The sequence below is a fragment of the Carassius carassius genome, chromosome 43, assembly GCF_963082965.1.
Source record: "Carassius carassius chromosome 43, fCarCar2.1, whole genome shotgun sequence".
Lineage (NCBI taxonomy): Eukaryota > Metazoa > Chordata > Actinopteri > Cypriniformes > Cyprinidae > Carassius > Carassius carassius.
This window is the reverse complement of record NC_081797.1, coordinates 17,639,417-17,655,762: the sequence shown is the minus strand read 5'-3', so window position 1 is coordinate 17,655,762 and position 16,346 is coordinate 17,639,417. Positions and strand designations below refer to the sequence as shown.

Genomic DNA, 16,346 nt, shown 5'->3' with positions numbered 1-16,346 from the left:
TAGTGCATTTTCTTTGACTGTTATTGCATATATATATATATATATATATATATATATATATATATATATATATATATATATATATATATATATATATATAATTTTAATTACGATAAAAACTAAAACATTTCTTCACAAACTGTAAATTCCCTAATGCAATACCAATATTTTCGCTCTTTAATTTTTTTTATGAAAGAAAAAGCAGTTTTTTTACTTTGTATGCGTTTTCACAATTATGTGTATCTGTTAACTATATTTACATTAAATGGCTAAGAAAAAAAAACGTAAAGAGTCAAGCCATATCAAGCCAAACAATAAACATCTAGGTCGAGTAATTCATTTGTATTATTCTGTCGATAACCGTAGACGATTGGCTCCTTGCACACCGTATGCAAAACCCTTAATTCTGATTGACAGGTTGAAACAGCCAATAGGATTCCGCATACGCGATGACGCGCGCACGTACACGTTCCGGTTATATTTAGGGCCTATTTAAGCAGCAAACCAGTCTACAGCAATACTGCCCTCAACTCTTGTCAAAAGCCGGTCTGTTCCCAGTATCGAAAATGTCACAGCACATTCTCTTGTGCTACTACACAGTAAATTAAAGTGCATTTATTTTCCGTCGTCTAACCATATTTAGCCTGGATTACCAGTATTGATTATCGGTCAGTTATTGATCAAGCACATCTCATCGGGATTGTTTGCACCTACAGATGTTTCGTCCATTTTAATGCAAGATGCATGCTGATGCTCGGAAGTGGCTGCTCGACTGCGTGTTACTCGTCCTTTTAACCTCCTCCACCTACTGAAAATAACCGTAAACAGCTGAAAATCGTTGATATTTTGGGGTAAGTGATCATTCCGAAGTGTGTCCGCCCATATCTGTGAAAGCACAGCCTCCGAGCGCAGGCCATGCAACGTTAGCCTAGAAAGACGAAATTAATCTCCATTTCGTAAGAAAGTGTCAGTTTTCGGTTAGAAAAACCCTTTAAACACTCTGACGGGATTGGAAACGTATATATGCGGCTTTATACACGCTGTTTAAAAGGATAATAACATCATTGCAAGGTCATGATAAACGCTCGAGTCATTGGCTTTTCAGATGCGGAACTTACTACTAACCCAGAGGTAATAAAAAAAAATACTAATAGTAATAGAAAAGCTGTTTTAACGTGAGTATTTACAGTCACTAACAGTCAAATAAAGATAAAGCTAAGAATTGGTTATATGTGAGCTTTTGTAAGTGTATATTTTGTTCCAGTGTGTTATTGTCATCGCACGCCCAAGTGAGCTCGGGCCCTACGGTACATTTGCTTAACTGCACTTCTCAACGATTAACTTATTAAAACTCGACTTAAAATCGAAATCACACAAATGATTAAACATACGTAAATCATTTAACCTCAAAATGGTACATAACAAAACTTTAAGAATGGAAGTCCGTACAAACACAGTGAAACATCTCATAATGTCGAATGGTAGTATTATGTTCTAGTCAAGTATTTTAGTTAATCAATTTTAAATTATTATAAAGAAAAGTCGAAGTAATAAGGCCTTACAGAAGACTAGGCTTTAGATTCATAACTTAAAATTGCTAAATTAATTTTATTCTGCTAGTGTATAACTTTTTGAATTGATTGTTTTCTGTTGATTAATCGGTTTTGCTGAGTTATTGTAACAAAGTGATAACGATTATACACGAGGTGAAGTTCTATAGTAGCATCACGTAAGATAATACATAAACTCATGGTTCTGTCTGTCATCTGTTATGCATGGAGTCAGTTTATTTAACTGGAATTTTTAGTTATAGTGAAGAAAATCTATTATAGCATAACCATAAGGTTAAACATATTTGAATTAACCTTTATTTAACCTGACAAATTAATTAATAACAAGTTATTATTTTAAATGACAGCCTGGCAGGAGAATTAATATACAATTGTAATATTTATTTTTAGAATTAATATCTTCTGAGAAACATGCAAACATATGTTACAATACGTAAAACACGTAAAATAAAATCTCAGTTAAAACTTTTTTCCTTTTGAGGATCAGCTGATTCAGTTCCATAATGACCATTTCTGTAAATATATCTGTAAATGTATTTAAAACGGATAAGGTATAGTTATAAATAGTTTTAATAGTAAGATAGAAGTTGAGAAGAGTGTTTAATGTATTATATAAAAGTTATTTTGGGTCAGTCCAGTGGACCTGGCATTTTAAGTAATGTCAGAGTGACAAACCTTGGCAGTCTTGCCTTAGTGTAGGGTTCTGTGGTGTAATGGTTAAACATCTGGGCTGGTAGCTGAAAAGTTGTAAGTTCAAACTGCAAAAGGCTTTATTATTGAGCTATCACTGATTCGCCATTGAGCAACGTTACTTCAGTGGACTGAACCTGTAATTAGTGAACTGTAAGTCACTTTGGATAATAGTGTAAGTCAATTGGCAAGTCTGGTAAGTACATTAAAGCTGGAGCAGAAAAGCCTTTAACTGCTCATTGATTTTCAAGTTTTTTTTTCTATTACAGGTGAAGAATGACTGAATATAAACTTGTGGTTGTGGGGGCTGGAGGTGTGGGCAAGAGCGCTCTCACGATCCAACTCATCCAGAACCACTTCGTGGACGAATACGACCCAACCATAGAGGTGAGGCATGTGTACCTCTGTGTCTAGCGCTGTCAGGACACTCACTTTGTACTGCCACACCAAGCTGTGAAACTCATCCACATGTGAATATGCAAAACATCCACTGTTATAGATTCAACAGTGCGATCTGGTTATTCTGGTTTAAGAGGTGGATTCCACATCGAAGGCCATTGTGTCTCTTGCCTTTCACTTTTCTGGCTTGGCACCCTTCTAAGTTTAGATTGCAAATTTGCATAATGGCAAATAAGTTTGTGTTTGTCTGCTTTTTCTTTGGTGCTTAACGTGTGTGTTTTGGGGGGCCAAAATTGTAGTTGTTCTTTGTTGTGTATTAAATGTTTTGATTTATTTTTTAAAAAGTTATTAGGTGTTTTTGTAGTTTTGTTTAAAGTTTTTAGATGGCTGTAGTTTTCTTTTGTAGTTGTAGATGCTTGTTTTTTTGTAGTTGTAGATGCTTGTTTTTTTGTAGTTGTAGATGCTTGTGTTTTTTTGTAGTTGTAGATGCTTGTTTTTTTGTTGTTGTAGTTGGTTGTGGTTTTTTGTTGTTGTAGATGGTTGTGGTTTTTTGTTGTTGTAGATGGTTGTGGTTTTTTGTTGTAGATGCTTGTGGTTTTTTGTAGTTTTAGATGCTTGTGGTTTTTTTTGTTGTTGTAGATGCTTGTTTTTTTTTGTGTTGTAGATGCTTGTGGTTTTTTTGTAGTTTTAGATGCTTGTGTTTTTTTTGTAGTTTTTAGATGCTTGTTTTTTTTTGTAGTTTTTAGATGCTTGTTTTTTTGTAGTTTTTAGATGCTTGTGGTTTTTTTGTAGTTTTAGATGCTTGTGGTTTTTTTGTAGTTTTAGATGCTTGTGGTTTTTTTGTAGTTTTAGATGCTTGTGTTTTTTTGTAGTTTTAGATGCTTGTGTTTTTTTGTTGTTGTAGATGCTTGTGTTTTTTTGTGTTGTAGATGCTTGATATTTTTGTAGGTTTAGATGCTTGTGTTTTTTTTGTTGTTGTAGATGCTTGTGTTTTTTTTGTGTTGTAGATGCTTGATATTTTTGTAGTTTTAGATGCGTGTTTAATTTGATGTTATTAGATGTAGTTATTAGATGCTTGGTAGTTGTTTAAATGTCTGTAGAGGTTTTGAAGGTATTAACAGATTATTTATTAGATGTTTTTAGATGTTTTGTAGTTTTGTCACAAGATTACAAAGACAAGTTGTATATGAACTAATATGCGCTGATTAATTAAGACCAAAAGCATGCATGAAAATAATCTTTCTAATTTGAATGTAATGTTGACTTCTACACCATTTTGCTAATATTCAAATGCAGTTTTTGCCTATAAGTACAATTTGTCACTTTACAGATGTCAGGTTTTTAATATCATTTTTGGTATATTTTAGGCTTGGGTATTGTGAAAAATGTATATTAAAGAACCAGTACAGTTTGGGATTTATATACTGATAAATATGCTCAAAATATCTTTTCACTTGTGCAGGACTCCTACAGGAAGCAGGTGGTGATTGACGGAGAGACGTGTCTCCTGGACATCTTGGACACTGCAGGTCAGGAGGAGTACAGCGCCATGAGGGACCAGTACATGAGGACAGGAGAGGGCTTCCTCTGTGTCTTCGCCATCAATAACACCAAGTCCTTTGAGGACATTCACCACTACCGGTATACACCACATGCTGTGCAGTCACAGAACCTGCAGAATCAGGTCTGTAAATGGTTAAAACACCTCAAAAAGTGAAACTAATTATTGACGTGCAATGTTCTGTGTGCTTTGACAGAGAGCAGATAAAGCGAGTAAAGGACTCGGAGGATGTCCCCATGGTCCTGGTGGGGAATAAGTGTGATCTTCCTTCCCGCAGTGTGGACACCAAGCAGGCTCAGGATTTAGCACGGAGCTACGGCATCCCATTTATAGAGACCTCAGCAAAGACGAGACAGGTATGGAAAACATGGGCACTCCTGTGCTGAATACAAGCCTGTTTGACGTATTAATGAAAATAAAAGTTTTCACATTGAAAGACTATTATTTTGACTGACTTAAAGACAGCATGAAATCCAAATCAACGGTTTTAAAATGAACATCATTGGTCTTATTCTGTGCACTGTTCATTATTACAAAAAACATTTGTCCACTTCTGAAACTACGTTAACGCTGAGGACACAATTAAAACTAGTCTATAATTTAACAGTGTATCGTAACGTCAAATTCTGATTCATAAAATCACCCCAATTTTTTCTGCCCCACTGTATAATTTTGCTCAGAAATGCATCATGGAAGTTAAATGAGTTGTGAATACCATTTCATGTTGTATTTAGTGCATTATGGGGTTAAATATGATTTAAAGTCTCTAATTAAAGCTGACTATAGCCAGATTCGATATACAGCCATTAAGGGTCAGTTGTAAAGCGTTTCAAGAACATGTCTGGGTCACATTTATTCATTTAGTGTATTGTAATGTTTTTATTTTATTATAAAACATTTTCTTTTGCTTAAAAAGTAATGCTTTTTGGGGTGGTAACAAATTGTACAAAACTGCAACAATATGTATCATGGATAATGACAGTCTGTGTAGTTCACCCAAATGGAAAGTTTAGCAAATTGTATTAAATATGGCACATTAAATAGGGTAAATACAGAAACTCGCACATTTGCACTTCCATGTTGTTTGTTATTAATAAATTAAAACAAAATCGTATTTTTAAATAAAATGCAATATTTCAAACGATTTAAATGGATGTATGTCTTAAATAATTGTTTTCAGTTAAGCAGAAGCCTAAATATTTCTGTGAATATTATATATTTGTGAACGGTTTATAATGTCTTTAGAAGTAATAATAATTTAATTTAACTACTTTAGTAAGGCTTTTTTTTTATTGCATCATGACATCAATTTCGTCTATTGAACAGTGTATTGTTACACTGCCTTATTGCTATTTGTATTTATTACATTTACAAAAAAAAAAGTTTTATTGCATAAATATGTATTTTACTAGATTGTTTTTCTGGGGGGTAAATGTGACTCAGACATGGTTTTTGTGTCATTCACACACCGGCTGAAGGCGGTTGAAATCTGTAGTATTGTAGGAAAGCTGGTCGCTGCGTCCTTGTGCTTCACACTGGGTTTATGCATGAGTTCATTCTGACGAGCTTTATGAATAATCAATCAGGTCATATCACACAACACAACTGATCTTCCTCTGGGTTTGTGCCTGGTCTCTCTTGTGCATTCATTATTATTTGTCTGCGTTTGATTTCATTAATGAATCTCTTAATGGCAAAGAATGCTATTTGGATTGATTGATCAGGGTTTAATCACTATAAATCAGTTGGGGACATTGAACTGCTCTCTCCGTCATGTTAAATATCAGAGCAAATGCTCTACCTCCCTCTGCAGTGCTCGAATCACAACTCCTTGTGGTGCTGGGGTGTAATAAAAGCTCCTGAATTAATTTCTTTTCTCTCTGTTTCGAGCCTCACATGCTCCCCACCGACACCACAGTCTTCAATACCCACAATTCCCTCTCTGGCCGCAGGCTGAAATGGTTTTGTGTGTATTCCTTAAATAGCAGATTCACTTTCTAATTCTCTTGTCTTTGTTTATTATATATGTATTTATGTATATGTATATTCTGGCACATTGCTTACTAATTAAGAAACTCTTAAAATGTTTTCCAAGTGTGAAGATGCTGCATGCTAATATTAATGGTGCCACCATAAACCAATTCGGACGGTTTCCCCTTCCCAGTGATGATCGCTGTGCGTTCTTTAACACTGAAGGGAGTTGTGTTTTGCAATGCAGAGAGTGGAAGATGCCTTTTATACTCTGGTACGGGAGATCAGGCAATACCGGCTGAGAAAACTCAGTAAAGAAGAGGAGACGACTCAATGCATCAAGCTTAAAAAGTGTGTTTTGATGTGAGCGGGGTAAGTTTGCAGCCCAGCTGTGGGGTACGACATCTGTAATGCAGTTTACACCTGTTCTTGGGTGGATCTCAATTAAATATCCAGGTCATATTTCAGCCCATACATTTCATAATGAAGCCCATTTTTAGGACTGGTAATGTACAATGCTAACTGTAATGGTTATCTTATTACTATTAGTTGTACTGTATTGAAACAATGCTATTTTTGTTTTTAAAGCACAGTTTTTATTTTATTTTTAAAAGTTATTCTTTTATTTTATTTTTACAAATGCAATTTTCCAGACAAGGTTTATTAAATTAACTTAAGCTAATTTGTAGTTTAAATTATAATTTTCCAAACAGGACTTTTTTTTTTTTTTTTTTTTTACATTTTTAAAGGGGAAGTGTACTTGAATGCCATGAATGTCACAGTGCAAAATAAAGTCCATACGTGTGTGTGTGAGATATATATATATATATATATATATATATATATATATATTTCTCTCTCTCTCTCTCTCTCTCTCTCTCTCTCTCTCTCTCTCTCTCTCTCTCTCTCTCTCTCTCTATATACACATACACACACATATACATATATACACACACACACAGACCAAAAGATTGGAAACATTACTATTTTTAATGTTTTTGAAAGACGTTTCTTCTGCTCATCAAGCCTGCATTTATTTGATCAAAAATACAGAAAAAAACAGTAATATTGTGAAATATTATTACAACTTAAAGTAATAGTTTTCTATTTGAATATACTTAAAAAAAAAAAAAATTATTCCTGTGATACAAAGCTGTATTTTCAGCATCATTCCTCCAGCCTTCAGTGTCACATGTAACATCCAGTCTGTCACATGATCATTTAGAAATCATTCTAATATTCTGATTTATTATGAGTGTTGAAACAGTTCTGCTGTCTAATATATTTGATGAATAAAAGGTTAAAAAGAACTGCATTTATTAAAAAAAAAATTATAATATATATATTCTAATAATATATTTTCTTTACTATCATTTTTATCAATTTAACACATCCTTGCTGAATAAAAGTATTGATTGAAGTATTGAACAATTACTGACCCCAAATTACTGACCAGTAGTGTATATTATTACAAAATATTTATATTTTAAAAACATAGCTTTTTTTTTTTTTTTTTTTATTCATCAAAGTATCCTAAAAAAGTATCACATGTTCTGAAAAAATATTAAGCAGCAGAACTGTTTCCAACTTTGATAATGAATCATCATAATAGAATGATTTCTAAAGGATCATGTGATAATGATCCTAAAAATTCAGCTTTGCATCACAGAAATAAATGATACTTTAAAGTATAATACATTTAAAAACAATTATTTTAAATTGTAATAATATATCACAATATTACTGTTTTTTTTCTGTATTTTTGATCAAATAAATGCAGGCTTGATGAGCAGAAGAAACTTCTTTCAAAAACATTACACAAATATTGTGTGTGTATATGTATATAATTTTTTTTTTTATTGGACCATATACAGTATGACCTTTTATGTGTGAGATTTCTTTATTTCAATATTCAGGTTTGGTGAAGATGGCCTTTTTAACACTTCTCTGAGGCCAGTTTTAATGTTAAGTGGCTAATGTTTGGGAATATGGCGGCAAACTTTGGGCCATAGATCTGTGAAAAGTCGTTCTTATTTTGTGTTCTAGTGTTCGATGCTTAAGATAATCACCTCCAGTTTTTGTTTTCCCCTTTATTTTGAAGGGCGTGGACGACGCATTTTATACTCTAGTCCGAGAAATCCGGAAGCACAAGGAGAAGATGAGCAAGGAGGGCAAGAAGAAAAAGAAGAAATCCAAAACAAAATGTGTTTTAATGTGAACAAGCCTTTCCTGTCATTATAGACTTGGAAAAAGAAAAAGAAAAAAGTTTCACAACTGCATTTTGTACATTACACTAAATTATTAGCCTGCTCAGAATACAGAATGGATCCTTATTCTACTTGCTTTCTTAAAAGAAATAAGCTTTACTTCTCGTTCGGTGCCAGTTGCCCCAAAGTGTTGGTCACCTTTATGGCTTATTTTATCGGGTGGGCTTTAAAACTGGTGTTGTTTTGCAGTTGGTTTAGAGTAGTTTAGCAGGTTTATAAAGAAAGGTGTGGAATTGAAGACGAGGCTTTTGGTGTGCTGTATGAGAGAGAACTAGCCGTGTAGCTGAATTTTGCATGTGAGTCACTCGATTTTACAGGAACCGAAACATTGAGGAATTAGTTTTTTAGGACCAACACTTTCAGAGGGATTTTTGATGCATTATCACTGTGTATGACCCTGCCTTTGTATGTCCCAGACTTCCAAAAACAACCTGCAACCTGCATGTGAACTTCCATTGAAGTCGGATTAACGCGCCCTCTCTCGAAAGCCATGGTTATGTGTGTATAAATGGTGAAATCTTAACCACGTTAACTTTATTTCCCTGTTTGCATGCTGTGTTATGTTCTGTAAACTTCCAGGGAACGGTAATGCGTTGAATACTGTGTAATAGCCACTGCTGTGTAGAAAGGATGTTCTCAGTTGGTCCAAACAGGCGATACGGTTTCAACGAGGCCATTGTGATATTTTCAGTTAAATTCATGAAGGTTTATATACAAGTCAAAATCTGGTAAGAAGAAAATGATCATCTTAAGCAACGAAACCAAACATTTTTTAAAATAATTTAAGTTTTTAAAAGACTGAGAAGATGGTGATCTGCATTTTAATAAAAGCCACCTGTCATTTTCAGGGAGTGAAGAACAAATGTATACTCGCATCTGTTCTGTATCAGGTATGTTACGTTTCTGACAGACAGCGTGTTTTAGCCGCGCGGGCCACATTTTCTTTCTGGAAGGCGATAACCGTCAAAACGTTTATGTGTACACTTGTTTTTTAGGAAATGTGTGCACTCCCTGAACCTCTGCTAGCTTCTCCTAAATACCACCGACAAAACGTTAAATTCAGCTGTCTCAAATTAATCGACTTTTGAAAACCAAGTTGTCTCTTATAAAACAAATCTTTTATTTAATCCCATGAAAAAAAATGCAGGTCCTGTTGTAAGTAATCGTGATAAATCACTTTTTAAACCGTTTTTTCATTACTCCCCCCTAGCAGATTTTGACTATAAAATATAAAGCTGCAGCTGGCCAATCAGAATCAAGTATTCCAGGGAGTGCGTAATAATTCGAATCTCTTTTCGCGAACGCCTCACTTCTGCACTCAGAGGAGGATTTTTATGACGTATGAATATTAACCCTCTTGTGCCCAGCCAAACAGCGCCTTAGAAGTCCGAGTAATTACATTGAATTGTTTTTGCTAAATTTTGATTAGTTAATATAACCTACTGTACCACTAGTTGTTGTGATGCAAATATATGTTTATATATAAAAAAAAGACAACAAATGCCTTGTTTGTTTATGCTGCCATCAACTATCAAGACATTCTACTTCTATAAGCCCAATTCTAGTCGAATCGAAACTGAACGCATAAATTCCCAAGAGTCAGTCGCGATTTAGTGTACTATGGTAAAACGTGGCTAGCTTAGCCCTGGAGGCCATCACTCGAACCAAAGAGAGTGATAGAAAGATTTATTTTGTGTGGCAATACTTGATGTCATGAGATGATGTCATTTGTAGGAGATTTTCGATATAAGAGCAGAATGTTGCTTTAAAACCTTCGGTAAGCTGTTTTACCATGCATCCTTAACTATTACTAGTTTGTTTTTTTTCTAATAATTGTTTCTATATCACAGTTTGACTAGTACAGAGAAATCTAAACCGGAAATAATTCAGGACGTCCGCTCTTATGCAAAGTTTAAGGTGTTTTGGGTGATTTCTGTTCCCTTTAAAACCATTTACTAGCCGTCTGTAACGCGAGTAGCGAAGTCATTAGATATTTTTTGAATCGTTTTTGAAATGTTTTCTGTCTGTTTGTGTGCAAATTGCAAATGTTGATAAAATGGTTCACGTGTACACGGACCTTGTTTTAACAGCCTTTGTACGGTTGTGATAAGAAAGATGACTATTTTGTAAATTGTGCTTTTTTTGGTTTAATGAATTGAATGACGCTTAATTGTAATGAAGGGTCACGTGTTAACAAGCTGTTCTCAGATCTGCACGGTTTTATAAATGCATTAATCTCATCAGTCTTATTTAATGTGTAATTAAAAGAAATACATTAAACCCACAGGAGAGACTCTGTCTGTTTGATTGTTAATAATGATTGCTTTGTAAAAGTATACCAAAAATTGGTATGATGTGAAATTAGTACTGCCATACATTTGTTTTTCAGGACTCTAATTTAATAGAAATGAATAGACCGTTTATTTGTAATAGAAATCGCTTGTAGCATTATAAAAGTATTTACTGTCACTTTTAATCAATTTAATCTAACTTTTGAATGGTAAGTGGTATACATACATGCATAGAATATATATATATATATATATATATATATATATATATATATATATATATATATATATATATATATATATAATTTAAACCGTAATTTTTCAAGAGATTGAGTTTTATACCTCTTCATGCTCATGCATGTCCCTTATGTGCCACAAAGTGGCAGTGTTCTCTCATGTCATAATAAAGTAGTTTCTCAGCTGGTCTTCTATAATATCATCCTAACAGAATTAAAATTGCAGGCACTCTCAATAACTCCCTGATTTAATCCGGGGCACGGTATCATTTCTTCACGTAATTACATTCACCACGTGAAATTAAATATCGAGCTTGCTGTGGATTTGAAACCTACCTTTGTGTCTGGTGCCAAGATGAATAGGTTGCTCCATATTAGTTTAGCTGCAGGAGAAAAGGACACGTTTCATAGGATAAGCCATTTGCCATTAATAATGCAGTTTTTAAATGTGATTGCGGTGCTCTGGTGTCCTCTCTGGTGTCTTGAATACAATTTTACAAGGAATACAAAAATAGAAATGCTTGGTTTAATTTTGCTGTGTAGAAAACCTACAGAAACCTTAATAAAACTGCTGGGCCCAACAGTAATCTTGTTTGTAAAATGTATTTTCACCCTATTAATCCTCTTAAAGCCAAGATAAACATTCTGAGCAATTTTCATAATTTTTTCATGACCTTTTTGTCATTCATACGAGATTCATGATTACTAGATAATGGTTTTTAATCCTTCTAGGCAGATATCATTTGTATTTCAGGTACTAATCTTTTGAATTAATATATTTAGTATGTAATCCCATTTCTGCCACATCAGAAAAAAATTCTAATCATAAAAAGTTGTGTAATTGTGACACAGGCAAAATTTAGATACGGTAAGTCATAATTCTGAAATAAACAGTCACAAGAGATAAAGACATCATTATGAGAAAAATATTAAATGATGAAAGAAAGTAGATATGACAATGCATTATAAGATATTGAAATAATAATTTTAAAAAGTGTTTACGGTGTGTCATAATTGTGATTTGTTTATATATATATATATATAAATTTTGACAGTCAAAACTATGATACTTATCATAATTCTAAGATAAAAAGTCAAGATTATGACACTGTTGACATTTTTCCTAATTGTGACTTTTTCTTAGTTCCGACTTAATTTTGACTTGGAATTTTGAGTGTATCTTTTGAATGTCATAATTACATGACTTTTATTTAAATTTTGACTTTTTATCTTACAATTATAGTTGTTTATAGGTGTCATTAATCTGGTTTACCAAATTATTTACCGAAAATATTAATTCTTTCATATATGGCAGAAATAACACACACAGCTGATGAACCATTTTATATTTGAAATTATTAGAAATGATATCACTTTCATTCACAGAAAGCAAAACTTTTAGAGACTCTAGAAATTCTAGAAATTGTGATGGCTTATAAAAACTAAGAACAGAATGGGATAGTGTATTATTTCTCGTCTCAATGTATTCAAAATGCTTTGGAGACGAAAGGCATGCAGGGCCCAAGTATATGTTTCAGTCCACAGCTAAATTTCGATCGTCCCTTCCCTTCAGCTCTGAACTAATTGTGTCCTAACTCTTGAAAAATGTGTCTGTGACCACAGTTGTTCGTTGTTCATCCTTGTCTCGTAGTGGACAAGCAGGTAACCTTGATACTCAATCACTGTCTTCTGGTTCTCAGATGGTCTAGATTAGGGTCTCACAAACTATTATGAACCATGGACCAGTTCATTTTCATTCATTTTTTCCAAAGCTCTGTCCAAAACCCAATTTATATTAAAATAATAAAAATAAAAATAAAAAAAACACATGAATACGTGTTGCACTTGAAATGCCACATAAATAATGTGATAGACTCTCAAATCCTCTTGTTAACTTTTAAAATAGAAATAACTGTGGCTCCACCACTCCAAGGGCACAAATAGTGAGAGAAAATGGGAGCCTCTATTAAATTATGCAGACTATTTTTTGACTGTATGATAGACCTGAGTCCTGACAGGAGAGAATGGAGAGGAAAATACAAGCTGGAGCAGTCATTGTAAATCCTCCTCTTGATTCTCCTGGGTGCACCTCAGGCCAGCCCCTGTCAGTCAAACCTCCTCCACAGCTGTAATCTCTGGACAACACTGAGGGGCCTGCATGTCTGATAAAACAGCTGAAACTGAGCAATCCTCATCCGCAGCACCTCAGGTCGGCCGAGAGGACAGTGAAATGGTGGGTGTTCAGAAGTTGACAGACTCACAGCTCTCTCAAACATGTCTGTGAAATCCCTCGCAAACTGGGACAAAGACATTTTGTCAACATTGCAAAATGTTCCTGGATGTAAAGTGAATTTTGAACAGTCACTTCAAAAGTCATACTTTCTTGCATTATTGAGAAGACAGTAATGAGGCCAGTAAGGAGACAGTGTGACTGCAAAATAAAGCACACACTAATATTGTGTTATTTTTCACCCTCAAATTAAAAGTTTTCTGTTTTCATATATTTTAAAATTACAGTTGTTTTTGTGATGACAAAGCTGAATTTTCATCATGTTAAAAATTCTGTTTTCAGTGTCATGAAGAGTTTCATGATGAACAGATGCTGATTTGGTGATCAAGGAAGATTTCTTATTATTGTCAGTGATGAAAAAAAATTGTGTTGCTTAATTATTTGTGGAATCCAAGATTTTTCTTCATCATTTTATGATAAATAGATAAACAAAGCTCAAAGGAAAAGCATGCACATGTTTTTACTGCCAGTTTTAATCGACTTAATAGTGAATACATTTCTTTAAGAAAATCTTACTGACCCCAAACATAATACTAGTTTAGTTACTATTATATGTAAGACATATATATAGCCTGTATAGGGAACTGGCCTAGTATTTATTGTGACAATTTTTCCAGAGGCTAAATAAAAAAAGAGGGTGTTTGGCAGGTAGGACAAAAATATACTTAGTAGCAGTTCAGCTATTAAATAACTAGTGCTCTGAAAAGGAGTAGATTGTGGATAATGGAGGAACTTATTTTCCTTTTATTGTACTGCATAAAGCAGCAGGACAGGGCAGTCATCATAATAGGATCCCAACAAAAACACCATGAATTTTTAAACACCTAGAGGCAACAACTGTGTGACAGCGATAAAGAGAGATTTGCAGAGGGTCACAGCTGAGAGAAAAAAGATCTCAGTCTTGTCAAGATTAAGACTGAGTATGTTTGATATGTCAGTCAGGGATACAGAGATTGCAGACATAGAGACAGAAGAGGACATGTATATAAATGTCTGAGTGTAGAAAGGAAAGAGTAATGGTGCCAGCAGTGAACCTTGTGGGACTCCCACAATAGGGCTTTCTAGATAACTTGGTGTGGTTCTCTTGGGAAGTGCCTTCTTGTTTGGAAAACACACACCTTAGACAATACTGAAATTTACATGGACAAAAACTAAGCTGTGAGTTATAGACTTACAATCTTTACAATGGAATGAACTGAACAAATGTCCTAGATTTAATGCATTTTTCAAAACTCAGAACTTTCAAAAGTGTTTCATGAAGTTTTTGTCTGATGAAAGTTTTTTTTTTTTTTTTAAAGTTATTATTACATCAGCTGAACAGTTGGTATGTTGTTAAACTACAGTACAATCCATTGAACACATTGTACTTATATCCCTCACAGCCTTGTTTTCATTCCTATCAAATAATTAATATGGACCTGCATTAAAGGGATTTTGGCAAGAACAATATGAACGCAATCACTTGTTTTTCTTATTGCTCAGGTTTTTTTTTTTTTTTTTTTTTGTTAGGTGCCACTACAACAAAATAAAGAGCATAGGATGAGAATTAAGTGCACATATTACACTACAAAAATTGTGCTAAATAGCACTAAAAGTGGTTATTTGGCTTGTAATCATAAGGGAACCTCTTTAAGTGCTACATATCACCTATATCTTTAAAGATGGTGCTATATAGCACTTAAATTCATTTCCTTATTATTACGAGCCAAAGAACCACTTAAAGGTAATATTTAACAGCTCATCTACTACAAAGAACCACTGAAGAACCAATTTTTTTGTGTGTGTATGCTATATAATATTTTATCAATGAAATTCCAAAAGCATCTGGCTAAATATATACAAAACAATTATGATCAATATTTTTTTCTGTTGTTAAAAGCTGTAGTCCGTAACTTTTCTTTTTGGTTTAAATTATCCTAAATCAATATTTGAGCAAGTACAGTACATAACCAGCCAGTGTTCAAAACTATCGCCTTTCTTTAGCCTGTTTCACAATGGTTAGTTTGAGTGGTATGGGTAGGTTTTCGCAGGAAATTCAAGCATGCTGTTGTGTCATCATGTCACGTCTGTAAACATAAAAAAGTTGTCCTGTCTACTAGGCTTTCGGATGTGAGGATCCTGCAGCTGGAGGATTGTTTATAGCCTTTTTTCACAGCAGCTGGAATAAATACATTTAGCATGTTGATGGCGGATTGTAATCCAGAAAGGATTATGTGTTTATGAAACATGTTAATGAAATTAAATGACATTCCAATTTTAAATGTGCTTCTTATTACAGATAGCCTGGGATAACAAAAGATTTGTATTTTAAAGATAACCAGTTCGAAGGGAGAATAATTGACTTTTTAGGTTAAAAGAATTTCTTAATATGAAATTCAAGTGGTATGACAAGTACAGATTAAACTGTACAGAAATTGAATTCTACTCGCTTATACACACATTTACATATCATTTAATGCTGATGTTGTTCACATTAACAATTTGAGAATAAAGTATAACAGTAATAATTTGTACGGTTTAATGTGATATGAGCCAATTTAGATTAAATCACCATTGGTAGCGATATTCATTGCAATGCTTTTTTTCCTCAGTTGGTCAGAACAAACTTGGCAGACTTGTTACTTACTTCAGATGACAATATACGGTAAAAATTCTTATTTGGGTCACGTATTCCAAGACGTAGGCTAGAATCTGTGATTGCGAAGTACAGTAACACTGGTGCAATGACTGACTGCTTCACATACTCCTCAAAATGTTAGATTCATCCGCACTGGAGCTGTGCAGCGCACAACCCACGCAAGGAAGATAATTCCGCAAACAGCTGCATTTACAAAGCTGCAGTCCATAGGTTTTGCCTCTTTGTCGCCATCTCTGTTCAGAAAACCTGGAATAGCAGTTTCTTGCAGAATTATCTTCCTTGTGTGGGTTGTACTCCAGCACGGCTCCAGCGCCATTGTAATACCATTCGAATTTAATACCAAGAACTTATTTTACCCCATAGAGCATACTATGTTCCTTTTGAACTGGTTGTCTTTAAAATACAAATCTTGGGTAATCCCAGGCTATCTGT

General features: G+C 34.0%; 1 protein-coding gene across 3 annotated transcripts; it reads left to right on the top strand.

The window, feature by feature from the left end:
• The first annotated feature begins 503 nt into the window (after positions 1-503).
• Positions 504-8,527, top strand: LOC132125495 (GTPase KRas). Of its 3 annotated transcripts, none has more exons than XM_059536932.1 (6): positions 504-851; positions 2,531-2,648; positions 4,123-4,301; positions 4,418-4,577; positions 6,440-6,564; positions 8,294-8,527. In XM_059536932.1, exons 2-5 carry the CDS (start codon positions 2,538-2,540, stop codon positions 6,557-6,559), a joined length of 570 nt encoding a protein of 189 aa, XP_059392915.1. In that variant the 5' UTR covers positions 504-851; positions 2,531-2,537; the 3' UTR covers positions 6,560-6,564; positions 8,294-8,527. The 3 variants fall into 3 exon arrangements, with proteins under 3 accessions (XP_059392915.1, XP_059392918.1, XP_059392917.1); XM_059536934.1 differs by lacking the exon at positions 504-851 and adding an exon at positions 905-1,131; XM_059536935.1 differs by lacking the exon at positions 6,440-6,564 and having other exon boundaries at positions 506-851.
• Positions 8,528-16,346: the final 7,819 nt, after the last annotated feature.

Coding starts and splice junctions, on each gene's coding strand:
- LOC132125495 (XM_059536932.1), top strand. CDS start 2,538: ATGACTGAATATAAACTTGTGGTTGTGGGGGCTGGAGGTGTGGGCAAG. Junction 4,302..4,417: donor GAGGACATTCACCACTACCG/GTATACACCACA, acceptor GTGCTTTGACAG/AGAGCAGATAAAGCGAGTAA. Junction 4,578..6,439: donor CCTCAGCAAAGACGAGACAG/GTATGGAAAACA, acceptor TTTGCAATGCAG/AGAGTGGAAGATGCCTTTTA.